The sequence below is a fragment of the Diceros bicornis genome, chromosome 2 (assembly GCF_020826845.1).
Source record: "Diceros bicornis minor isolate mBicDic1 chromosome 2, mDicBic1.mat.cur, whole genome shotgun sequence".
Classification (NCBI taxonomy): Eukaryota; Metazoa; Chordata; class Mammalia; order Perissodactyla; family Rhinocerotidae; genus Diceros; species Diceros bicornis.
The window spans coordinates 88,832,876-88,858,039 of record NC_080741.1 but is presented as its reverse complement, the minus strand read 5'-3'; the positions used below and the strand labels follow the sequence as shown (position 1 = coordinate 88,858,039).

The following is a 25,164-nucleotide window of genomic DNA, read 5'->3' as shown; positions in this document are numbered from 1 at the left end:
AGCATGTTTGCAAGAGCCGCCCAGTTCCCCGCCCTGGCTGCCTACCTTTCGGCCTGCCTCGTTATTGTGCAAGTTCATGAGAGTCCGGGCATTCTGCTTGATCTCCCGGGCGTCCACAAAGACCTTGGCGAAGCCGATGCCGTAGCGGATGTCGGCAGAGCAGCCACCCCACTTCCAGCCCTCGTCCCGGTGGTACTGGCCTTGCTTCTCTTTGTCACAGCCACAGTCGCTCAGGTTGCCCTGGGTACAGGCAGCTGTGATGGCGTGGGCCACTCCAGCAGCAATGATGGCGTACGTGAAGGCAGCCTCCCGGCTCCCTGTGAGGAGAAGAGCGGAAAGACTGGGTCAGGCCCAGGGCAGCCTGGGAGCAGGCGAGCCTGGGTAAGCAGGCAGTCTAGCTCACTGTAACGGCTCCACAAAGATCTACTGAGCTCCCATTCCTTCCCTCCAGGACAGCTCTGTCTTGTGATGACATGCCTGAGCACCCCACATCATGCACACACCCATTCAATCCCCAATCACTGAGTGTCCTTGGGGAGTTGATTGGGCGGTGGAGGAGAAAGGCATGTATGCTGGTTGTCCAGGCTCTGGAAGGCCAGATGAGCGGACCTTTGTCAATTACACCCACTCCCGACCCCCCTCGACAGGGTGGTGTGGACTGTGCACGTGCACGACGCTCACAGTATCTGGCGACACAAAGTGAAGCAGCATTTCTTGGACACCTAGAGTGTGCACAGGCTCTGGAGCCAGAGCTGGGATAAATGCCAAGAATGTCAATCTCTGGCTCTGTGGCTTTCATCCAGCGACGACCCCTCCCTGTGTCTCAGTCTCCTTGGCTGGAAAATGGGGACTTTGCAATAGCACCTTTCTCGTGGCGATGACAGAAAACGGTGAGAGTTTGTCTGTGAAAAGCTCTCAGCTCCACCTGGCTTATGGCACCTGCCTGACACAGCAGCTCTCGTTCTCGTGGCCCCTGTTATTATGTTATTACTGCTGTGTGTCACCTGCCATTTATAGGTCCACTCCCTCCTCTTCTCTGTGGCCCCCTCCGAGACTGTGAGCATCTCCAGAGAAGCCTGGGACCCGGCCCCTTCACATCTGTGTCCCCAGGCCTCAGTCTGATGCAGAAGGCAAGGGCTGGGGAAGCGGGGAGGGCACCACCCACGGTCAGGGGAAAGGGCAGCAGGTGCAGCCACAGGAAGGCTCAGCGGGGGGTCTGGGGACCCACAGGTTCTTCCTAGCTGTTTGGAGACGGCCTTGGCAGGAGGCTGGGAGCTATGTATTAGGATTTCCAAGGGCCCTGCAGGATGGTGCTGGGTTTTAAGTGGGGGTGGAAGGGTCCCGAGTAGCCAGGGTGCAGGAGTGCTGCCACCCAGTCTCTTAGCCTCTCTGGGCCTCAGTCTCCCCATCTGCAAAACGGGTTCGGGAGCAGAGTCCACTGTCCAGGATGAAGATGAACCCAGCGCACTCTGTGGGACGCCCTGTATGGTGTGAGCCCCGCGGGAGTGCTCAGCAAGTTCACTCACAGAGCCATGGTGGGGTGGGGTTCAGGGAGGGCACCCTGGAGGAAGAGGCCCCTGAACCCAGAGTAGGCAGAAGAGGCGCATCGGACCAAGCAGGATGAGGCGGGAAGAGGTGTTCCAGGATGTTGGGATGGGGATGGCTGAAGCAGAGGGAGGAAGTGGACGAGGTAACCTGCAAGTGGCTTCAAGTCCCAGCTCACTCAGACCCCACTCAGACAGACCTTTTCCTCCCAGCCCACCCACCTCATGGCCTCCCTCACCCAGGCTGCTAAGACACAAACAACCTATGCCCCCAACCCCTTGTCGCAATCACTGCTCTCCTGCCCTGCAGACACGTCGGCCTGGCCACCTGCTGGACCGGACGGCTTCACTGTGCCAGGGCCCCTTTGCTCTGACATTCCGTGCCAGCCCATCCACGGTGTCCCTGTTAACACGGGGGCTCAAATCCCAGTTCTGCCACTTACTGACTGTGACTTGGGCAAGTTCCTTCTCCTCTCTGAGCCTGAGTCTCCTCATCGGTGAAATGTGGAGCACGCCAGTGCCCACCTGGCAGGAGCTGCCAAGCACTGAAAGCAGAGGGTGTGTGCACAATGCTTAGCCCCGGGTCTCACTCCACAAACAGCCCTGCTCTGGGCACTCCGCAGTGGAGGCTCTGCTCCCTCCCCTCAGTATACCTCAACCTTGGGGACTTGCAAACAGCATTATCCGAGCACCTCCTGGGGTCCTGGCTCTGCACACGTTACTGTATTGGTATTAGAACCCACGTACGTAGCAGGTGCCTGACAGAGGGCTTGCACAGAGCAGCACTGATGGGGGCAGCCACAGGGTAGACAAGCACACAGGCTGGCAATTTGGCAGGCTGGATACCCGACAACAGCTCTGTTCTGTGAAATTAAGAAATGCTGACTAATTTTCACTAAGATTTACTAATTTTGCCTAATATTTACTAATGCTTGTCTGGGCTCACAGGAAGGAAGGGAACCCGTTGGGGCCACGTCCTGAAGACAGAGCTGACCGCCAGCAGGGCAGGGGCAAGTAGGAACGGAAGGAATGCGGCCATCTCCTGTTGCTGGGATCTGCAAAGGAGGGAGCTTTCGAATTAAGGCCTTGAGGGCAGGAGCCCAGGCCCCGAGCCCTGCTGAGGTGGGACACTGGAAAAGAGATAGCACTAGATAGACAGTCTCCCAGGGAGAGGGCAGGCTGGAATATCGGCCCCTGCCCCCAGCAAAGCTAGCCAACAAGTAAGCTGGTCTGACTCAGCGTGAACAGGGGGCGGGAGAGTGAGGGGTGGGGAAGCGGGGATCTCCCGGGAACTAGGAGCCTCATTCCCGTCTTTGCACAGATTTAAGGCTCAAATTTTATCCCCCTGCATGTTCCAAGGGCTCCCAAGCCAAGGGAGAAAACTGGGCCCAGGCCAGTGATTCCCCAAAACACCTAGGGGTGCAGAGATGGAGCCCCCAAGCCCCAGCTCACATCAAATGCACAAGAAAATAACATCCTGGAGGAGGCAGCCAGCCAAACAGTGAGCTTGGACTCTTCAGGACATCAGAGAAGAGAATAGTCAGACAGAGAGTCTAAAGAGAACAGGATGGGTGATAGGGAACCCTGTTCCACCACTTTCTAGCTGTGTGACCTTGACTGAGTCACCTAACTTCTCTGTGCTCCAGTTCCTCCATTATAAAATCGGGATGACAACCACCCTCTTTATTTAGGGTGGTTGAAAGGACTAGAAAAAATTAACAAAGGTAAAGCATTTAGCAGAGAGCCTTACACGAGAAAGTGGCCCCAAATACTAGATTTATTACAATTTCTATTGATGACAATCGTAACAGTTCCTTGTAAGAGGGCTGTGAGGTAAGGAGTAGAAGTCTTCATTTATCTTCATTTACAGTTGAAGAAACTGAGGCCAAGAGAAAGAACTGGCTTGCCCAGGCCACCCAACTGGTGGGCAGCAGAGCTGAGCTGCAGATTCGGCCTCCAGACACCCCATACTGACCAGTGGGAACTGTCCCCAGGGATTAAATGACTCCAAGGTGCAGCGGGCTCCAGCATCTGACAGGAAACTGTGTCCCCTTTATCAGACCAAGAATGGAGTACGCAAATTGAGGAGGGGCTGGGGAGCCTGGCCGGTCATCAGAGGCTTACCCCTGTGTCAGGCTCCTCCTTGAGGGTGGGGCCAGCGCAGGATGGCGGGGCTGCCAGCCCAACACCCTTTGTGGTAATTTTGTGTGCAGCCGAGCTACCACCCAGCACGGGTGACAGTCCCCAGGTCTCTCTGAGCCCCCTGAGCAGTGCATGACGATGCAGATGATGGAGGACCGACAAGTAACTAAACACGACAGCAATGACGATGGCTTCTGTGCCCACACAGGATTCCCCATCACATACTCTGAGGTGGGGGAAGCACAGCTGCACCCTGGTCCACATTTGAACTCTCCTAAGTTCAAGGTGGACCCCCAGACCAGAGTGAAGTCTATCATAGGCCGTGGCCTTCCCCTTCCCGCCAAGCTGACCCTCTGCACCCACTGCCCCTGAGAAATAGCAAGGGACCATTATTGTTAGCTTCAGAGCACCCAGGGACCCAGGTACTGGCTGCAGAAGTCCAACGCTTCTGGATACTAAAGGGTCATTGTCGCTCCTGCCGTTGACCTTGACCTCTGCCTTGCCCACCAACATTAGACTGGGACTGCCCAGTCTCACCCCCTCTGTTCCCCGCAACACTGACACTGCGCTGGGCATCAGGCTGGCTGTGTAACTAATGTCAGGCCTGTTAACCTAAGCCTCTGTTGTTTCCTCTGTGAAATGGGCATGATAACAGCACCTGTGCATCATGGGCTTCTGAGTGGACGAAATCACAGAACCAGGGGGAGGTGCTGAGCACAGCTCCGGGCATGTGGTAAGCGTTAGTAAACATTAGCCGTTGTCGCTGCTCTTGTTATTATTTCCACCAAGTCCTATGTCACCTCATCGTGCTCCATGATGCCCTGAGGGACAAGACAGCCTCACGCAGAGGCAAGCGTGTGGGGCCAATCCAGCACCTGTCTGCCCAGCCAAATTTCAGGTTCACAAGGGGACAGGGACCATGTCTGTCTTGCTCCCACTGTTTACAACCCCCACCATGATGTGTGAGGGATGAATGAATGAGCAGACCTGAGTTCCAATTTCCACCCTGCCAGGAGCTGCATGACCTGGGGCAAGTCACTTAACCTCTCTGCCTCCATTTCCATATCTGTTAATGCCACCCACTCTGTCAGAGGAAGCAGAATCACCTGGCACGGAGTTGGTGCTTACATAAACGGCAGTGAGTACTAGAACGATTATAATTTGTTATATAGGCCCCGCCAGGAGGAGCAGAGCCTCCCCATCTTAGTTTTCTCCGTAGCTCTCCTGCCATTTCAGACTTACTTGTCTCTTGTCTGTTCCTGGACCACACCCACCTCCCGCCCCTCTACACTAGAATTTCCTTGAAGGCACCCGTTTGTCATGTTCCCTCCGTGTCCCCAGGCCTGATATGTGGTAGGCACTCCATAGGTACATGTAGTAGGTATCTGTTGGATGAATAAAGGAATGGATGGAAGAAAGCTCCAAGCAGTGGCCGGGCAACCACGTTACCTTTATTTAGTGCTTACTGTTTGCCAGACTCCATGCTAGGTGCTGTGGAAAAGCGTCCTCACTTAGCCCTCAGGAAGACAATCCCACCGGTTGCAGGGAGGCCCCCACGAGGTGGGAGTGGGGCAGTGACGGACTCCAGCCCTTCTGCACAACTTCTCCCAGGGTATTAGCACAGAGGTGGCCAGAGGCTTGGGGTTTTTGGGGGGGTGGTGGGGAGAGAAGGATAGAAAGAAAGTAACATTCGTTGGGCACCCACTGTGTGCCAGACCCACACTTGGCTCTCAGTGTGGAATTTCCCAACAGTCCCGCTGGGGAGACACCATTCTCCACAATTTTACAGAGGAGGAAACTGAGGCTCTGAGAAGTAAAATAATTCACTGACGCCATGCACCTAGAAACTGGCCAGAACTGGGATTCCAGGCCCAAGCTGGGCAGTGTCCTTCCTCAGCCCCACCCCCCACTCCCCACCTCCCTGCGTCTGGAAGCCCACGGTTAAGGGACGTTCCTTTGGCTTAAGCCATCCACCCTTATTAAAATGCCCTTTTTTCTGTCAAGAGATGCCTTTCGTTTGTTATCAGTTAAAACATCGATAATTTATAAGATCCATTCAAATCGAATGAGCTAAGCTTGCTAAGCTGAGAACAGGATTTGATGGCAGAAAGAAGGTTGAAAAGGATCCTGGAATCTTAAAATCTCAGACTCTCAGGGTGAAAGGCCATGTTCAACGCCCTCCATCCACACCTCCTTCACCCAGCCCAGGGGAATAAAACTCCTCCCTTTATCCATGAGGACCTGAGGCTCAGAGAGGTGACTTGCCCAGGCACAGGCAGGGTGCAAACCTGGAGGTCACACGCTGACTCCAACTACCCCAGCCTGAGGACTCCCCTGGACCCTGCCCATGCTCAGTGCTCCCAGAGAGGCCCCTCTCTCAGCCCGGGGGAGCCCCTCCAGTTGGAGGATTTCCCAAAAGCCACCTCATTTGTCTCTCACGACATATCTGCAAGGGTGGTTCTAAGATGTCTGTTTTAATGCTGCAGAAGTGGAGTGAGAGGATATGCCCAATGGCACATAGTTTATAATAAGAAGAGCAAAGTCACAAAATGCTTACTATTTGCCATTCTCTTTCCTAAGCACTCAGTATAGATCAACTCACTCAATCTTGGCAACAACCCTGTGAGGTGTGAACCATTAGTCTCTCCATTTCACAGGTGTGGAAACTGAGGCCCAGGGAAGTGATGTAACCTGCCAAGGATTCAAATCTGGTCAGCCTAGTTCCAGAGTCTGACACACTCTTTTGCCTCAAGGTCATGATGCCCACTGTAGTCCTACTGCCCGCCCCGCCCAGGCTCTTTCCCGGATCTTCCACGTGGGGCCAATGAGCAGCAGACAGTGGGCTTGGCCATCACTGGCTGTGCACCCACCAGGAACAGACCCACCCCCTCTCTGCCCTGACTGTCCACCTCTCCCTCCTGCCCACGAGCTGAGGAAGAACCTCCATCAAACCCCGCCCTTCCCTCGGCCTCCTTGACTGAGACATGTGCCCTGTTCCTTCACTCAAAAGGTATTTCTTGAGCACCTACTATGTGCCAGGCACCATGCTAGGGGCTGGGGAAGCTGAGAGGAGGGATTCAGACATGGCCTTGCCTTAGCGGAGAGCAAGATCACGTCACCCAGTGGCTGAGGACTCGGAAGAAGGTAGAACAGGGCAGTAAGGGGAGCGGAGGGCATCTGGGGTGGTGACTTCTGAGCAAGGAGGAGCCAGCCTTGAGGCTCTCTGTGGGGAGAGAGGGCTCCAGGCTAAGAGGCAGCCCGTGCAATAGCCCTGACGTGCTGTCGCCAGCGTGGGAGCGGGTGAGCCGGGGGCCTGGAAGGAGGTGGGACTGTAGAGGGCAGCGGCAGGTCCTGCTGGCCCCCACCACCCTGCCCCGGGCAGAGGCCCCTCCTGTCCCCAGAATCAGAGAAAAGTCTTCCACAGCCACAGACATAAAGCCTGTGGGTTCCTCCTGAAATGATATGTTCATGGAGGCTGGGAGACTTACTCAAGGTCACCAGTGACTCAGTGACACCAGGGGAGTTAGAACTACTGTCTCCTGGCTCCCAGAGTGGAGGCCTCACCCTCACCTCTACCACATGCTCCTTAACTCTCAATCTACCTGCATCTCCAGGTAAATTTTCCATCCAGCAGCCCAGGTGCCAGTCCCTCGTCCTTCCTCCTTATTCAGCTGGGTGACCCTGAGCAAGGACTCTGGCTCCCTGAGTCTCAGCTTCCCCATCTGTGAAATGGGAACCATAAGGAGGACACTGCAGAGCTACCATGAAGATTAAACGAAACCTCTGTGTGGATAGAGGCCCAGGTCCCTGGAAGGTGCTTAGTAAAGAACGGTATTATCACCGAGATGAAAATGGGGAGCCCGGCTGACGCCCTCCACGCATTCCAGCTCCATAACGATCCCGGCGGGTACAGAGGAAATAAACTGATGTCGGAGCCTGCCCGAAAGATTCCATTCCACCGCCCTGTGCAGCCGCTGTAAATGGTTTGCACCGGAATATTATCTGGGTGTATTTACGGTATCTTACTGGAAACCACAAAGTGCATTGTATTTTTTTTCTTTTGCTATTTAAAGCCAATGGGTCAGAGAGTGAGCAATCTGCAGTGACACAAGCTGAAATATATGATGATTTGGAAAATATACAGATGGAAAAAGGTTGCCTTTGCCAGCCCCATGGCATCGCAGTTCAAAGCCCTTCTGGGCTCAGAATGCCACATCTGGCTGTCTCCATCCGGAGGAACTAGGGAGCCTCCTGATGAACAACTGGGAGAATTGGGGGTGCAGGGAGCATGTGTCTAGGCTGAGCCTGGCTAAGGTAACAGACCCATAGAGATGGAATTTGGGGGAAGCACATGTGCAGGCCCCCAGCCTTCGCCCTTCTCTCCTGCCTCGGTTCCATCCAAGGGTCTCTTTTCCCACCGAGCAAGGCCAGAGCACACTGCTGACCACTCGTCAAGAGTCAACATCTGCCCCTTCCTGCCTCCACACCCTTGCACATGCTGTTCCCTCAGCTTGGAAATGCCCTTCCTTTCCCATCCACCTGGTGAGAGGCAATGCAGCCAAGTGGTTTCAGAGCAGGGCCCTGGAGGCCGATAAACCTGGGTTCACATCCTGGCTCCGCTTCCCAGTGGCAGGACCTTGGGTGAGTTAAAATTTGTAAAATGGCAATAATGAGGTACCCGCCTCCGAAGGTCACTAGGAGTATTAAATAAACCAAGGCAATGACAGGCTCGGTGCACACCTGGTAAGGGATCAACAAGCAGGAGCTCTCACTCCGTGCATCATTGGTTAACTGTATCCATCAAGACGCAGCGATGCTGTCCCCTCTCTGAGAGGCCTTGCTGACATCCCCTCCCTCTGCTTATGGCCTAGCACCTTACTCATCCTTAGTTTGTGTTGAACTGAATTATCCGTCTCTCCCCACGAGGTTGTGGGGACCTGGATTATTTATCTGTGGAGCCTCAACAGTTGAATGAATGAGTGACTGTGTGTGTAAAAGCGTGTGAGAGTGAGTGTGTGAGGGTTTGTGTGTGTCTGTCTACCATATGAAAGCTGGAAAGAGAACATTATAACAAAAGACTCATCTCAAAGAATAGTGTCAGGAGAGCTAAAACCCAGGATGAACTGAGGCTTGCAAAAAAAATGCAAACGAGACAAAAAGTCCTTTGTTAGCTGCGTTCTAAGCAAGAATAGGTCTTTTGCTCTGGCAAGATGGCGTATTGTTAAGAAACGGCAGAGAGAAAGTGGAGCTGGCCCGCCCCTTGCTTCTGTCTGTCTCACTAGAAAGGTCTTCAAATCCATCCCTCCCAGCCGTCATTAGCTCACCAAGCATGTGCTCCACTCTCCCAGCCGAGATGGGTAAAAAGACAGGGCCATTTGTGCGAGGCGGCCATTCCCAGGCGAGGGAGCCTGGGCCCAGCCGGTCACCCCCAGGAGGGAGATGAGCTGCTGGAGGGCCTGCTCAAGAGGAGAAGGGGTGACAAAGGCTCCAGGAGCAGAAGGCCAGAAATGCACCAAAGTGACTCAGTTTGTAGACAGAGGAGGGTGGACCCCAGGGCTGAATCCTAGGTCATCTGTGCCCATCCCTGGAAAAATTCCGGCAGGGGAGTACCAAACAGGAGGTCGTGAGTATTTGGAAAAGAATGCAGCCGTCCCCAGGAGCACGCGTCGGGAAATCACCATTTCTCTGTTGACAATAATGCCGGAGACATAGCAAACTTCTATACGTGCTAAGAATTTGATTATCTTCCCACATCCTGTCCCTCCCCTGAGACAGGGGAGAGAAATTCTTCTGACAGCTCCCCTCCCAGGCAAACCTCTAGTCTGGTACACAAAACCCTGTGGAACTGACTCGCTCCCAGCTCTCTCTCCAGCCTCCTTCTGCCCTCTCTGCCCTACAGCCTAGAGTCCAGGGGCCCGGATCACTCTGGATCCCCTGGCTCCTGGCTGGGTCACACCTGCAAGCCCTTCTTGGCTGCTCCTCCCCTGCCACACCCCTCCTCTCCCGGGGTGTGGACCAGCCCACTTCAGGTGAGCCCTGCAGGCAGCCTTCCTGCACGTCACCACGCAGTGCACCCGCGCATCCGCCCAGTGCCCTCCCCTCTTCTACCAGAGCCCGGAGCACACTTCAGCCCCCACTTTGCTGCCTCTCCCTGCCAGACAGTGAGCGCCCCGAGGCCAGAGCCTGTGGTCGATTCATCAGCCATTTACCACAAAGAAGATTCTAGTAAATATCTGCGGGAGGAATAAATGAATAACCGAGTAGACACATGGGGGCTGGTGTGCGATCCCATGAGCATTTAACTTATGTGAATTCAACCAAATGCACCCAGGGAAAAATAAATTAAAATACTATATGTGTGGGACTGTAAATTGGTACAGCCACTATGGAAAAGAGAATGGAGGTTCCTCAAAAAATTAAAAATAGAACTACCATATGATCCGGTAATTTCACTTCTGGGTATTTATCTGAAGAAAATGAAATCACTATCCTGAAAAGATTTCTGCACCCCCATGTTCATTGCAGCACTATTTATAATAGCTAAGACATGGAAACAACCTAAGTGTCCAGCGACGGATGAATGGATAAAGAAAATGTGACATACGCATACATACACGCGCGCACACACACACACACACACACAGGAATATTATTCAGCCACAAAAAGAAGGAAATCTTGCCATTTGCAACAACATGGATGGACCTTGAGTGCTTTATGCTAAATGAGATAACCCAGATCGAGAAAGACAAATACCATATGATCTCACATAAATGTGGAATCTAAAACATAAAAAAAAAACTCAAAAAAATATTGTATGTATACTCATATTTTGGATATGTACTCTTCATTCTATATGGTTCATTATTGTATATATATATTATACACTCATGTGAATATTTTACTGCACTTGTATAGAAAATCAGGTGTTTTGAATTTGTGGACTTGGGAGAGCCACGTGGCTTTATTAGGAGAGCGATTCTGGGCTGTTTTCCACCCCGCCTTTCCCCATCCCGGCTGACTTTCAAGGGTAATGTTGACTAAAACACATTTCCCCATCCATGTCCATTTCAGTGCTAGGATGGGCCTCTGCTGTGCCCTTGGAGAAAGACGTCGGACTTGGGGGTGGGTGAATATACTTTTGGTGGATTCCTGGTTAATCCAAAAGCCACGCTACCAAAAACCATGGTCAACCTGTAAGGGTGTCCAGAGTGGTGTTTCCTGGTGTGGGTGTCTCTGAGGAGCAGCTCCGCCAGACAGTCAGTGGGTCCAAGGTCAGAGAAGTGTAGACCCTCCAGGGGAAGCCTGCTTAAGCTGCTCTCTTGTCTGCAGGACTTTTCAGAGCCTTTAATATGCTGGTGGGCACTCTGACTCTCTCTTGAGCAGGGAGCACAGCATGCTGAGTTCCCAAATTTATCATCTGAGGAACCCTTCTTTTTTCCCCAGAGCAGCTGGAGGGGGTGGGGAGGGAGTGGAGACCAATGTTCTGCTGAACAGATCCTGGGAAAGGGGCCTTTTGAGTCATGCCATGGGGGGTGGGGAGGGTCTTCCATAGCCCTTGACCTAGTCAACGTTTTTATCGCATCTGAAGCCAGTGCGAACATGGAAGGGAGAGCTAACAAAATGCTGGGCTAAGATGGATCAAAATGAACCTGAGCAGGAATGAATGTTCAGTTCCGTATTTTGGGTCAGAAACGAAAAGCATTCACTCACAGAAGAGAGAACAGAGCACTCCCTGTGTGTGGGGTGCCACTGGACCCAGGGTCAGAAGACAAAGGAGACCCTCCAGGGCTCAGAGCAACCGCTGACGTGCAGGGTGGAGAGGAGCTGGCCTGACCCAGCCTCAAGCATGTCTTCATGTTTCCTGAGCACCTACTGAATGCCAGGCCCTGGGCCAGGCACTGGGGGTCCTGGGAGAAGATGAGTGACAGGTCTGGGCTCCATGCACTTCTCAATGGTTCGGGAGAATATCAATGTCAGACACAGCCTTGCAAAAGTAAGCCAAGTCACTTCTGAAAGTAGTAAGTGCTGTAAAGACAACAGCACAGGGTGACCTGTGGGGAGGCTGTCTCAGGCCGGATGGTCAAGGAAGGCCTCCTGGAGGAGGTGGCATTTGAGTGGAGACCTGCATAACGCTGGGGCGGGCAGGTTACCCGTCACCGCTCTGCAGCTTCTCCCTGTTGCCCTTCTGCTCTGCCTCCTGCTGTAGAAGGAATTGGGGCAGGGGTCTGCACAAGTTATCTGGGGGCGACCCCACAACCACTGAGTCCTTTTGGCCCAAGAGACAGATGATAACAGCAACAAGACAACTATGATTTATGGAGCACGTGCTGTGTGCCAGACACGGTTCTGAGAGCTCACGGGAATAAGTACCCTCGTCCTCCCGCAACCCACGAGATAGGTACTACTGTCATTGCCATTTGGTCCAGGTCCACAGCTAGGCAATGGGGAAGCCGAGAAAAGAACTGAGCAGGGGGCTTCAGGGCTGAACCGTTACCCAGCACTGCACCAAAGAGCAAACAGAGACTACACCCTGGAGCAGTAAAGTGACACAAAGAAAAAACACAGCCAGGTGAGGGGCTGAGAGGGATGAGTGGTCCACACCACACAGGGGGTCCTGAAGGCTTCTGTGGTGGGTGGCATGTGACCCAAGGATGGAAGGATAGAAGAGGATCAGGCAGAGGGAACAGCCAGGGCACAGGCCCTGAGGTGGGACGGACTTGGGCATGCTCGAGGGTCGGAGTCCAGCGGGGTTGGGGTGGAGAGAGTGTCGGGAGGCAGGTCACAGAGTCTGTAAAGGACCAAGAGACCTGTCGGTATTTTATTCTCAGAGCAAGGGAAGCCACTATCGGGTTTTACACCAGGGGACACCACAATCAGAGCGACACTGGGAAGATGCCATGCTGCATGGCTGCATGGACTGACGAGGCGGGTGTACACTAGGAGGCTGATGCAATTGCCTGGGGGACAACTCGCTGAAGATGGTGGTTTGAACCAGGAGGTGGTGGTGGAGGTGGTGGGAAGTGGACAGACTGGGGGATACATTTTGGAGGTAGAGTCAAAATAGTGAGTTTAGATTAGTAATTGGACCAACAGCTTCTACTGCATCAAGAATGAAATCTAGAGCACGCATCCGCAATTCCTTAAGCTCGTCTTCATATGAGGCAGGCATGTGGGCCTCCGGAGAGGGTGAAGGGATATCCTCTGATGGCCCTAACCCAGCATACCATTAGATAGGCCGTGTGACTCCCCCATTCTGCAGATGAGCAGACTGAGGTCAGAAGGGTGATGTTCTCACGCAGAGTCATCAGCAAGGTAGTGGTGGGGCGGCATGGAGACCTGGCCATGCGAATGACGCCAGTGCTCACCTGGCTGCCCCATGGCCCCACAATAAGACAAGGTTCTCAAGTACACAGTAACCTTGAGGATCTCAAATGCGCAGGCTCACACAAACAGAACAATCTCTCCAGCACCAAGGAGCTCACTACTGATCTCAGCCCTGCCACAAAACAGCCACATGACTGGCCAGCCTCCACCTCGCTCCGATCCGGGCTCCAGCAGTGAAGTGGGTGGATACGTCTCCTTTATCGGTTGGATGAGACCAACGGAGGCAATGTATGAGGGAGGGCTGTCTTGGATCCTGGCCCTACCAACAGATCCTCAATGAAAAGATGAGTGACAGGAGAGTGAAGCCCACATGACCGCTCCCCCACCCCGGGTGCTGCCTGAAGCAGCCCTCTTGCCTCGGCACCATGACGCCATGCAACCACGATGGCCAGACCTGAGGGGAGAATACAAGACCCAATAGAAAAATGAGCAAAAAGCAGGAACAGGCAACTCATAGATGAGTAAACAGGCTGGGCTGGTAGATACAGGAAGAGACTTCACCCCATCACTTCTCAGGGAAATGCAAATCAAGATGACGGTGAAAAAGCATTTTACACCCATCCCCTAAGCAGAAATGAAGAAGTCTGGACAATCGCAGTGTTGACAGGCCGTGGAGCTACACTGCAGGCTGCTGGGAATGGCACCCGGCACAATCACTATGGAAGTCAGGTTGATTCAGACCCGGCTACCAGCCATTCCTTTTCGTATACACCCACGAGAAACACATGCACGTGGACGCCAGGTGCACAAGGAGGCCCATGGTGGCACTGTGAGTGACAGCAAATGCTTAGAGACAACCCAGAGGCCCCACAACCAAAACTGTGGGTGCACAGATTGGGATCTATTTACCACAGCTGAAATGAATCAACAATAGCTACAAGGAACAACCTGGATGAGTTTTATTAATAGTGAATGATAAAAACTAAACTCCAAAAGATTGCAAATAGCATGATGCCTCTTCTTTATAAAATTAAATACAACTAAAACCAAAGAATTTATTTCTGGGAAATATATCAATAAATTAGACATAAACAAGCAAAAAATGGGAAACCCAAGAGTCGTACAGAGAAAGCTTGGCTTGGGAGGGGCAGGGGTGCGAGAGGGTTGCTCACAGGCGTGCATGTAAACTACCCTTCCTTGTTCTAGCTGGTGTGTTGGGTGGTGGATTCAAGGGGGTTCATTGTATTATTTAAGAAAAGGAAGAGCCTGGAGGGGGGTGATGCTCTCTTAGGTCCCAAGGGCCACACTGGGCCTGGGTAGCACTTGATGAAGCTGATGTGGGACTCCACACCACGCCCAAGTGATCCCTGGCTTTTAAGATCCTTGATAGCCAACCTGTCATCTCTCCTGAAGCTGCCCACCCTCTGCCTCCCGAGGCTGCAGACCCCTGTGCTCCATCCCCTTAGCAACCATGTCTTTGCCCCGCTGGTCCCTCTGCCTGGGATCCCCTTCACTGGCTGGTGAAATTCTTCCACACTTCAAGACCCAGATCAAGGCCATGTCCACTGTTCAGGCCACTCCTCCCACCTGGGATTCGCACCTCTGAGCACCCACCACGTCCCACGTGCCTTTCCCGAAAGCACAGACCATGCTCCTCAGTTGTTATGGCTGTTGTTATGGGTTGAACTGCGTCCTCCCAAATTCATATGTTGAAGTCCCAATCCCCAGTACCTCAGAGTGTGACTGTATTTGGAGATAGGGTCTTTAAAGTGGTAATTAAGTTAAAATGAGGCCTTTAGGGTGGGTGGGTCCTAAACCAATCTGAGTGTCCTTATAAGAAGAGGAGATGAGGACACACACACACACAGAGGGAGGACCCTGTGAGGACACAGGGAGAAGGTGGCCGTCTACAAGGCAAGGAGAGAGGCCTCAACAGAAACCAGCCCTGCTGCCACCTTGATCTTGGACTTCCAGCCTCCAGAACTGGGAGAGTATAAATGTCTGTCTAAGCCGCCCAGAATGTGGTACTTTGTTATGTCAGCCCTAGCAGATTAATAGACTCGTGAGCAGTCCCTCTCCCCTGGGAGATGGTCTGGGTGGGGCTCGCAGGCCTGGCCAAAAAAACCACTGTTGCCCTTGGCCACTGTGGTTGGTTTGGGAAGGACACAGGACCAAAGTCAAGCTGTGTTAGCTGGTCCAATCAGGGTGAACCTTAGGACTTTTGCAGGTGCTGCCAGAGAAGGGCTAAGGCTCTTTCCTGCTGGACATGAACCTGGAAGTTGTGGCAATGGAGCTGCAACAGCCATCTTGCTGCCCCAAGAGGTGGCTCTGGAGTTGGCAGAAGTCAACACCACCTTTGGTCCAGGCCAAAGGACCAAATTCTGAAAGTCAGCTCCATCCCTGACTTTCCAGTTACTCAGGCATACATAAATTCCCCTTTTTGCTGGAGTTGGCTTAAATTGGGTTTCAGTTTCTAGCATCTCAGAGGGCCTTGCCTGGTACATGCCCATGGCCTTCTCCTCAGATCTAGGCAGTAAAATCCGGCACACTCAGAAGGAGAGACAGAGCCACGAAGCACAAGGAGAGCTGGGGACCAGAGTGGAGGTTGAGGAGAGGGTGAAAGATGAGCCTCCAGGTCTCAGCATGGGATGGAGAACCTATGCCAGGGGCTACCTGTCCACCCCAACTGCCCTTCCTCTTCAATCACAGATCCTTAGCTGGTCTCATGGCCACTATGAATAAAAGACTACATTTCCCAGCTTCCTTTGCAGCTAGCTGTGGCCATGTGACTAAGTTCTAGCCAATGAGATGTAAGCAGAAGTGTGGTTGGAGCTTCTGGGAAGTCTCTTCAAAGGTAGGTGATGTGTCCCACTGTCCAGAGTGTGGACTTGATGGCCAGAGTTCCAAAAGTCAAACACTATGCTCCTGATCCCTCACCCCTACAAGGTGGCCCTTCTTGGCTGGTTATTCCCAGCAAGAGACCACCCCATGGCCAGGAGAGCACTAATGAAGAGTCCAGAAAGCCTAAATTTGAGGCTTGCTTTTTGGTGTCTTTGAGCAGGATATCTGTTTACATGTGAGGAAATCGAGGCTCAGGGGTGAAGTGGCTTCTCAGACTCACGGGGGTCTCATCTTGACCTCGTCTTCCTCTGCTCCCACCGCCACCACCCTAAGAGCCCCAGGGTAAGGTAACTCCTTCCTAAGTGGCTTTCAGGCTGTGCGTCTCCCTCTATCCTGGCAGCTGAATTCCAAAGCAGATCTCCACTGCTGTCACTCAGGTCCCAGCCACCGTCACCTCCTGCCTGGAAGACCAGACCAGACCAGACTCCTGACTCCCACCCTGGCCCCTCTGCGGTTCACTCTATTCCCAGCAGCCAGAGCAATGCTACTAAATCTGAAGTCGAATCCTGTCACTCCTCTGCTCTCTGTTCCCACAGAAGAAAATCCAAACCCCTGACCTGGCCTGACAGATGTCACACTGTCCAGCTCCTGGCTCCTTCTCTGACCTCTGAGCCTCCCTCTTCCTCCTCTCTTGCTGTACTCCAGCCATACTGGCCTCCTCGCGGTTCCTCAAACCGCCAAATACATTACTGCCTCAGGGCCTTCGCACATGCCATTCCCTTTGCCTGGCATGCTCTTCCCTGAGACATGCCCGTGGCTCACCTCCCTCACAAATCCAGAGGCCTTCCCTGACCACACGGGCTGGAACAGCAGCCTCCAGCCACAGTGAACCCTCAATAAATATTTGGTGAATGCGTGAGTGAATCAATGGATGACTATATTGATAATACAAGGGTGTATCCACCCTTTAATGAACCTTCCAGAATTCCTATTAGGTTGAATCATATGATGTTGCTCTTTGTGAGGGCTAAAGATCATTGAATAGTGGCAATTTCATACGATGTGATTTTACTTTGTCAGTGATGCCCATGCACAAAATTCTCCAATTGCTCCTACCCTAGAAACCGAAACTGCCAAGGCTGACCCCACGTATCTCCTGGCTCTGGCCCCCACTCCCTTCCAGGCCCTGTGCCTGTTGCCCTAGCATCACTACCCCACGGGATTTTCTTGGCTCCCCACTTTGCTGGAATTTCCTGAGGCCACCTCTGCCTACCCAAGCCCTCCTCTCGCCCCAGCCTCTGCTCCTCCCCCGGGGGATACCGGCGGTGTCTACTGGCAGTATTCCTCCACCTCACCTGCAGTGGATGCCCCAGTTCTACAACTCTGACCTACTGGGGGGCTGCTCGACAGCAGGGGCCCTTCGTCCTGGGACTCCCTTGTGCTGTGGCCCTCCTGCCGCACCCCAGCAGGCACCATTACAGTGCAGCCAGTGGGCTGGCTATTCCGAGACTGCAAGCTGTGCCGGGATCAACCCAGTCCTGGAGACCCTGCCACCCACTTTTGTTGACCTTGGGCAAGGCCTTCTGTTTCCTCATCTGCAACATCTTATATGTCAGCAAAGGTACATGTTTAAAATAATGCCAGAGCCCAGGCCTGGGTCCCAGAAATGGGGGGCCGGGGGGTTGTGAGCAGAAGGCAGGAAAACCACAGGTGACAACAGGGAGGGCTCACAAGACGGGGACTTCAGTGACCTGAATTGGAGTCCCAGTGTTGATGCCACCTTCCGGTGTGAGGTGGGGCAGTCCCATCCTCTCTCTGGGCCTCAGTTCTCCACCTGGAATGCGAGCCCTGAGGCTGAGGAGAGGGAGAAGAAGGGCAGGTGGTGCAAGTTCTAACCACAAAGATGTTGGACAGGGCCCTGCGGGAGGAGGCCACCACGCACCGTGCCACTTCGCCCCGACCCCGGGATCCTGTTCTGCAGTCCCCTCAGGTGTGAGGAAGAAGGTGACTACAGAAGATGGTGACAAAACAAGATCTGCTGCAGGACTGAGATGATGCTGTTCTTCCTTCCAAGAAGAAAGGGGAAGAAAACATTCAGTGGTGAATGTGGCAGGGGAGCTCCGGCCCTCACAGAGCTGGCATTCCCAGTGGGTGAGGACAGATTCAGACAGTGCCAAGTGCTTGGCTGATGGGATGGAGCTTTGTGGTGAGAGGGGACTTTAGACAGGGGATCAGGGAAGGCTCCAGGGACCTAAAGGCTGGGAGGGAGCCATGCGCACACAGAACAGGAACCTGGGGGTACGGATATGAGGGAGAAGAAAGGCATGGTGCCGAGGCCCTAGAACAGGACCCAGTGTGGCGTGTTTGGGAAACAGAACAAGGCTGGGTGGGCAAGGCGAGAGGGAAGATGGGAGCAGATGGGGGCAGAGGGCAGCAGTGGCCCAGTGAGTTGGGATTTCATTCTGATAGGAGGGGAAGCCTCCGAAGGGTTTTAAGCGGGGAAACTGCGTAATCTGATGTGCATTTACAAAGGCCGACCCTGCCTGCAAGAGGGTCTGTAGGATGGCCAGGGGCCAGCAGAGCAATGAGGAGAACCTGGGGGCCCAGACGTGCCAGCTGCGTGACCTGAGGGGAGGAAGGAGGGACACGCAGAAGTGACTGGATTTTGGGTGGATCTTTTCAGTGTCCATTGGATTTGCTGATGTTGGGGCTGAGAGAGGGAACTCGGGGATGAACTTAGAGCAGCCCAGCAGGCCGGGAACCACTCCAGCCCCAGAGACCTGAGGCCCACCTGACTTGCACGGAAGTTCACAGCTCAGAAGCAAGCCTGCAGAGTTCCTGAGCCCCGTCCAGATGCACACAAGCAAGACAAACAACATGGCCTTCCCCACGCTAATCGGGGCTTCCCGGCGACCAACTCTCTTTCCACCAGGCTTTTCTCACGATAGCTCTGGAAACCAAATGTGCGGCCCAACACTTCGTGCATGTCTGTGTGTGTATGTGTGTGCATGCACGTCCAAGCAACACACAATTCCCATAAAACACGAGGTGCAAATTCAAATGCCCACAGGGGCCAGAGGAGTCATATAAAGGTGGATAATAGGGAGTGGTGGGGACTGTGGCAGTGAATGGGCTGCCCAGGCTCCACCTAAAGGAAGCTGTGTTCTTAGCTCTGCCCCATTATAACTATGTGGGCACATGTGAAAGATATTGGTAGATCTGCCAATTTTTCAAAAGAAGCCAGAAATTCATATTTTTAGGTGAAACAGCTGATTTTGAAATTTTGGCTTCAATTTAAAAAAACAACATCAGCACTGTATCAGCCAGTTGGCATTTGGGCACTGGTTTTCAATTTTGCCATAAACGGCTGGGGGTACGGATTCAAACCAGAGAGCTGATCCTCATCAGGAGACAAGAATTCAAGTCTGGCACCTTCAGGATCCCATATCGGGGGCATTCTAGCATGGGGCAGGTGAAGGGGTCCCAGAGGGCTCCCAAGGGTGTCTTACAGGCCTGTAAGACCCTGCACGGGGTGTCTGGGTGAGCACATACCCACTTTGAGCTCCTTCCCGAAGACGGTGCGCTCCCCCAGCGCCGAGCAGTTCCAGCGGCCGTTGCGGAACTGAAACTGACACTCGTCGAGGCCCATTTGGGAGCCTTCTCCTATGACGATGATGGCGTCGGGCCGGCTCTGGCAGATCGCCCGCTGTCTGGGAGCCAGGCCTGGGATCTTGTTACAGATGATGCTGGCACCCAGAGCTACCACCGAGGAGAAGCCACTGGAGCAGGGGACACAGAGAGATGGAGCATTAGCCCAGCAAGGTGGCAGCACGGCCTACAGGCCGTCCCTGGGTATCTGGCCCTGGCCACCCCAGCCTGTTGCTCCCAGCAGAGGTCTCCCAACTTTTTGATACTGCACCCCCAACCCATGTTTATTCATTTATAATTCCACATCAGTACTTGTGCAATGTGTATATTCAACATTAGTGAGGCTTGATCTCCTTTTGGGATACAAAAAAATGATGATGTATGTCACAAACAATGGTGAAAGAACTAAGCAAGTTGCCTTCGTATTTATGGTAGGATTCAACTGAGATGAGGTTTAAAATCATGCAAAATGAGATATTGTCTAGGAATCACCTCTGTGTGGTAAAATTGCAAAGGCAAGCAAGGGAATGAAAACCACCCAGTGTCACAGAGCAGTTGCCTCTGAAAGGGTGGTGGGTGCACAGACGTCCATTAAAAAAAAAACAACTGTTCATACATGTTATATATATTCTCTGGAATGTAAGTAAATGATTTACTACCAAAAAAAAATCTTTAAAAAGCAATTGTAAAAAGACGTTCTAGCATTGTCTTCCTGTGTGCCAATGGGGTATATATAACCCACTCTGGACATGATTGGCCTAGAGGATGCTTCTGACTTTTCAGGCGAGAGTTCCTATCTCCTTAACTCATTCGCTGCACAGATGCATCCTGGACACCTAGCACGTGCCAGGCACCCTGCTGGGAGATGGGTCAGGCCCTGCCCTTGAGGGAGACAATGCACGTGTCACACATGAATACAACAGGCCATTTCAGACAGTGACATTTCAGACAGTGCACTATGAAAAAAGTAAACGAAGATGCTGTGATGGCAGCTAGGGGTAGGTTGGTTTGGGAGGGAAGGGAGAGGGGCCAATTTAGTTGAGGTGGCCAAGGAGGGCCTCCCTGAGGAAGCAACAGTGCAGCGGAGACCTGAATGGCAGGATCCAGCTGTTGGAAGGTCTGGGGAACAGTATTCTGGGCAGAGGGAACAGAAAGTGCAAAGTCCTGGGAGGGGAACAAGTTTGGGATCACCAAGGAACAGAAGGAATCCACAGAAGCTGACACAGAACCAATGCTTGAGGAGTGGAGAGTCTCAGAAGAAGAGCTGGCTGAGGGCTAGAATTTTCTCAGGCGCATCAGGAAGCACTGAAGGGCTATCAGAAGGATACTGACATGGTCCCATGCTTCAGCCCCAAGGGTGGAAAGGCCTATGGGGTGCCAGAGCGGGAGCAGGGAGAGTGGGCAGGCCAGAGGTGGTGGTGGCTTGGCCTTGGTGGCAGTGGCGGGGGGAGGTGGCTGCAGATGGAGCTGACCAAACTTGCTGATGGGCTGATAGACAGCGTGGAGCTGAGGGGAGGGATGAGGAAGGGTTTAAGGGAAAGAGAGGCATCAGTGTGACTCGTGGGTATCTGGCCTGAGGGTGCGGCCATTTCCTAATATCAAGACAACCCCAAACAGGCTCCACTGGTAACCCTGATGATGCAGGTAACCCTCACTTCACAGAAAGATGGGCCCCTTGTCTAGAGCTTTCTTTTATATAAGCCTTTAAATGTCATCGAGAGTACCTTTAAAGAGAAGACCTCACTCCTGATGCTTCACTCTGGTTGTAATAATAAGAGCTTCCATTTATTAAGGGCCACGCCAGCCACTGGGCTGAGTGCCTCATGCTTTCCATCCTGGGCTCAGCTATGGGAAGTTGTTTTGGAATTGAGATTTCTTAAAGTGAGACTCCCCGGTACCAACAGCACCAGAGATGAGGGGACCCTGCTCCTCTCCAAGCACATAACTGACCACTCCTGCCCTCTTTCCCTCTGCTGCTGCCTCACACCAGCCCTCTTCCTGACTCGGGCCCTTGGTCCTTGCTGGTCCCTCTCCCTGGAAGCTCTCTCTCCCCCTGAGCTGCACATGCTTGGCTTCTTGCCATTATTCACGTGACCTCAAGGGTCACCTCCCTGACCGCCCCAGCTAAGGGAACCTGTCTCCCACCCCACCCCTCCTCTTTCCATCACAATCTCTGTTTTGTGTACTTAATGTTCTTGCTGACTCACAGTCCTCTACAATATTTTAATGTATGCATTTGTTTTTAATTTGCTTGCTCACTTGTTTAGTGCCTTTCTCATTAGACCATGAGCTCTTTGAAGGCAGGGAGGCTGTCTGCCAGTTCACTAAACAGCTACCAAATGAACGGATTGTGGAGCTTCAAAAGTGTCACCCGGGGTGAGCACCTGTTACATAGCAAGTGCCCCCAAATAGGCGCTGAATGCCTCCGTGAGCTTCTGCAGCATCCCGACTATGTGTCAAGGCAGCCTGGCGGGTACTGCACAAACAGTAGCGCATGCGACCTTTCTAAACAGCCCTGTTGGATGGGAATCACCATATCCATTTCACATATCTGAAAACTAAGGCTCACAGAGACTGATCCCTGGAGGTGAGCAGGTGACAATCTCAAACAGGAGCCCGGGGAGAGCTCTCAGCCGTTCATCTTAGCCATTAAAGGAGAGGCTGATAGAGAGCTAGAACGTTTGAAATGCTTGAGGAAGAGGTGGCAGAGAAAGATTAAGTCAAATGGAGATGTTCTGGCCACAAGTCAGGAGGAACCTCTGAACAGCGAGCTGACCACCAGGAAACTCCTACACCAGCAGAGAGTGTAATGATATATTAGGGTCAAAAGTTTATAGGAACAATAGTCTAGCAGCTAAGAGGTCAGGCCTAGGGTGCCATCTAAGCTTCCTTCACCTACTAGCTGTGTGACCTTGGGCAAGTTACATCCCTCTCTGTACTTCAGCTTTTCCATGGATAAAATGAAGATATTGATTATTAGTCCTCCCCGCATAGGGCTGCTGTGAAAATGAGATGTGTTAGAACATGGCAAGTGCCTAGTAGGTGCCAGGCACACGGTGAGTACTCCATAAATGTGCAGCTGTTGTTGTCATTATTACTACTGGATCTGCTTGTTACTAGGGGCTAGTACTGGAGTCCCTTGGAACTATCCAAATAAAATAGGAATACCAGAGACGCCCTGCCATCAGTCCTGAGCAGGGAGGAACCAGCCACATCTGGGGACCCGGAAGGCCTCTTAGGGACATTGGGCCTTTACCTCTCACGCCCATTTTACAGATGGATAACCCGAGGCCCAGGGAGCAGCAGGGCCTGGCCCCAAATCACCCTGCAACTCCACCTCCGGCCTAGACCTCTCCCCGCCCCGAAGGGCGGCGGCGGCGGGGCGGAAGGCCGGCGCCCTCCGTGGCTCCCTCGCCCCGGGGCAGCTGGGCCCCCGCGGGGCCAATGAGGTCTCGGCGCCGGCAGGAGGTCGGGCGGGCTGGCGGGCGGGGCGGCCAGGGGAGGTTATTTTCTGTTGTTTTCCCTTTTTCTCTCCCCTCCCCGGTCCCTCCGCCCCGCTTCTAATTAAAAAGGAGATAAAGCCGCACGCGGCCAGCGCCAATCAGCCCGGCCGGCTTCCTGGATGCTGGATGCGCGCGAGGCGGCGGGGCGCGGGCCAAGATGAAGATTAAAGCGGGGGGGGGGAAAAAACCACCCAGACGCGGGCGAATCAATAACACTTAAAACACACCGGCAGGCAGGCAGCGCGCTAGCCCCGCAGCCGCCGCTGCGTCCGCGCTCGCCGCTCGGCCCGCGGTCGCGGCTGGCGGGCCGCCTCGTCCCCTCCCTGCGCACCTGCTCGCCGCCAGGGCCGGTCAACTTGCGAAAGCCCGGCTCCAGAGCCGCGGGTGGGGAAAGGGGAGAGCGGTAGTGACAAAACACAAAGGACGTGCCACGCACAGCCCCTCGCCGCACCCCCGCAGTCCGCCCCTCCCGGAGCGGAGCGGTGGGGAGGTTCCCTGCTAGGGAGGGGGCAGCAGGTTGTGTGAAACGTGCCAAGGTGGCCCTTTAGCGCCAGAACCTCTGTCAATCCCTAAAACCCCCCACTCCCCACCCCTCCGTGCTTCACGCGCATTATCTCCTAACTACAAAGAGTGACTGGCCGTGCAAATACAGCTCCAAGATGCGCCCCGAGCCACCTCCTCCCACCTTCCAGCCAGAGCGCCGCCCCGGGCCCCACCTCCATAGCAATGCCGGGGTGAAGCGGGAAGGGCTGCTCCGCGGGCGCGCCGGCGGACTCGGGTGCCCAGTCTTAGGGGGCGGGGTGTCCCGCCTCTTTCTGGCGCTGGCTCTGCGAGCTTGTCTCCCTGGGTGTCTCAGGCCATCTCTCGTCCTACCTATTGTGTGTGTTTGCTGGGAGTGGGAGGCGCGGTGCTCTTGGCCTGGGAAAGGGCTCTGGGAGCCCGAGGGTCCTTGGAATTTAGGTGGTGCCAGGGCTCTGAGCAGCGGTTTGTGTTTTTGCCAGCGAATGTCCCTCCCTCGGGGTACCTGTTCCCTGCTGCACGGAGCGGCTCGGCCTGCCACCCGGGGACTGCCCTATCTCTAGGAGCGGCTGTGTCCGCGCCTCTGTGTACAGAGTTCCTCTCGGGCTCTGGGGGCTGAGTTCCCTGGGAGCGGTTGTGGTCCTGGCTCCCGGCTCGATGTTCCTGCTGGACCTGCTATTCCCATGCCCGGGTCTGAAGGGCCCCTGGGAGAGGCTGACCCTTTCCAGCAGCTAGCCCTCTTCAGAGTTCCCCAAGCCGGAGCGTCCTTACCGGCTGTCTCTGGTTCTGCGGGCTTCCAGAATCGGACGTCCTCAGGTTGGCCGGTTCCCCTGCCCATGTCTCTCGAGCTGTGCGCGCCCCTGGGGCACCCGCCTGCGGGGAGCCTTTGTGCGCCCACTGCTCCCGCACCGCGCCCACCCGCCCTCTCTGAGGGTCCAAGTAAGTTGGTGACCGGCGGCAGCTCCGCAGGCGGTGGGACCTCTCCCTGGGCCACGTCAACTTTGCCGGGACACGCGTGTAGGGGGTACGGCCCTTACCCGATCCGGAGGTAGACCATACCCAGGCTGAGAAAGAGGTGGCCCAGGCAGCGCCGCGCTTTCCGGTTCATAGTCCCCACTGGCCGCGGGGGCCGCGGGCCGGGCTGTGCTGATCCCGCGGGCCAGCCCCGGCGGGGCAATCAACATAGCCCGCCCGGGAGGCGCGGGCCGACGCTTCCCCGGGGCCGTCTGCCCGTGCGCCCGTCCGCGCGGTCGGCGCCTGAGCCTCGCCGGGAGCGCGGGAGCCACGGAGCGGGAGGAGGGAGGGAGGAGCGAGCGCGGCACGGGGCGACGCCGGGCTGCGCGCGAGCGGCCGGTGCAAGTGTGCAAGACGCGGGGAGTGCGGGGGCGCTGCAGCCGCCCGCCCCCGCCCCTCCCTCGCGTCTTTCTCCTGTCCCTCCCCCACCCCCTCTCCCGCCCGCCTTCCCCGAGCGCCCGCCCTGCGCCCCCGCGCCCGTGGGACCGGGCCGCCTGCTCCAGGCGCGCGCCCGCGCCTTGCCCCTCGCGCTCCCTCGGCGCCCCCTCCCGGCTCCGGGGCGCGGAGCCGGGTGGGGGTGGTGGGAGTCCGCTCGACCCCTTCCCGTCGCTAACTCAAAAGTTGCAGG

The 25,164-nt window shown here is 54.5% G+C and overlaps 1 protein-coding gene across 3 annotated transcripts in view; it reads right to left on the bottom strand.

The window, feature by feature from the left end:
* Positions 1 to 24,872, bottom strand: part of WNT7A (Wnt family member 7A) — a 65,705-nt gene extending 40,833 nt beyond the window's left edge. For all 3 annotated transcript variants that reach the window (XM_058566193.1, XM_058566175.1, XM_058566184.1), the window contains exons 1-3: positions 24,560 to 24,872; positions 19,405 to 19,631; positions 46 to 317 (exon numbers count right to left, since the gene is read on the bottom strand). In XM_058566193.1, the coding sequence (XP_058422176.1) occupies positions 46 to 317; positions 19,405 to 19,631; positions 24,560 to 24,630 (570 nt within the window). In that variant the 5' untranslated portion in view covers positions 24,631 to 24,872. The remainder of the gene's footprint in view (positions 1 to 45; positions 318 to 19,404; positions 19,632 to 24,559) is intronic.
* Between the last annotated feature and the right edge of the window lie 292 nt (positions 24,873 to 25,164).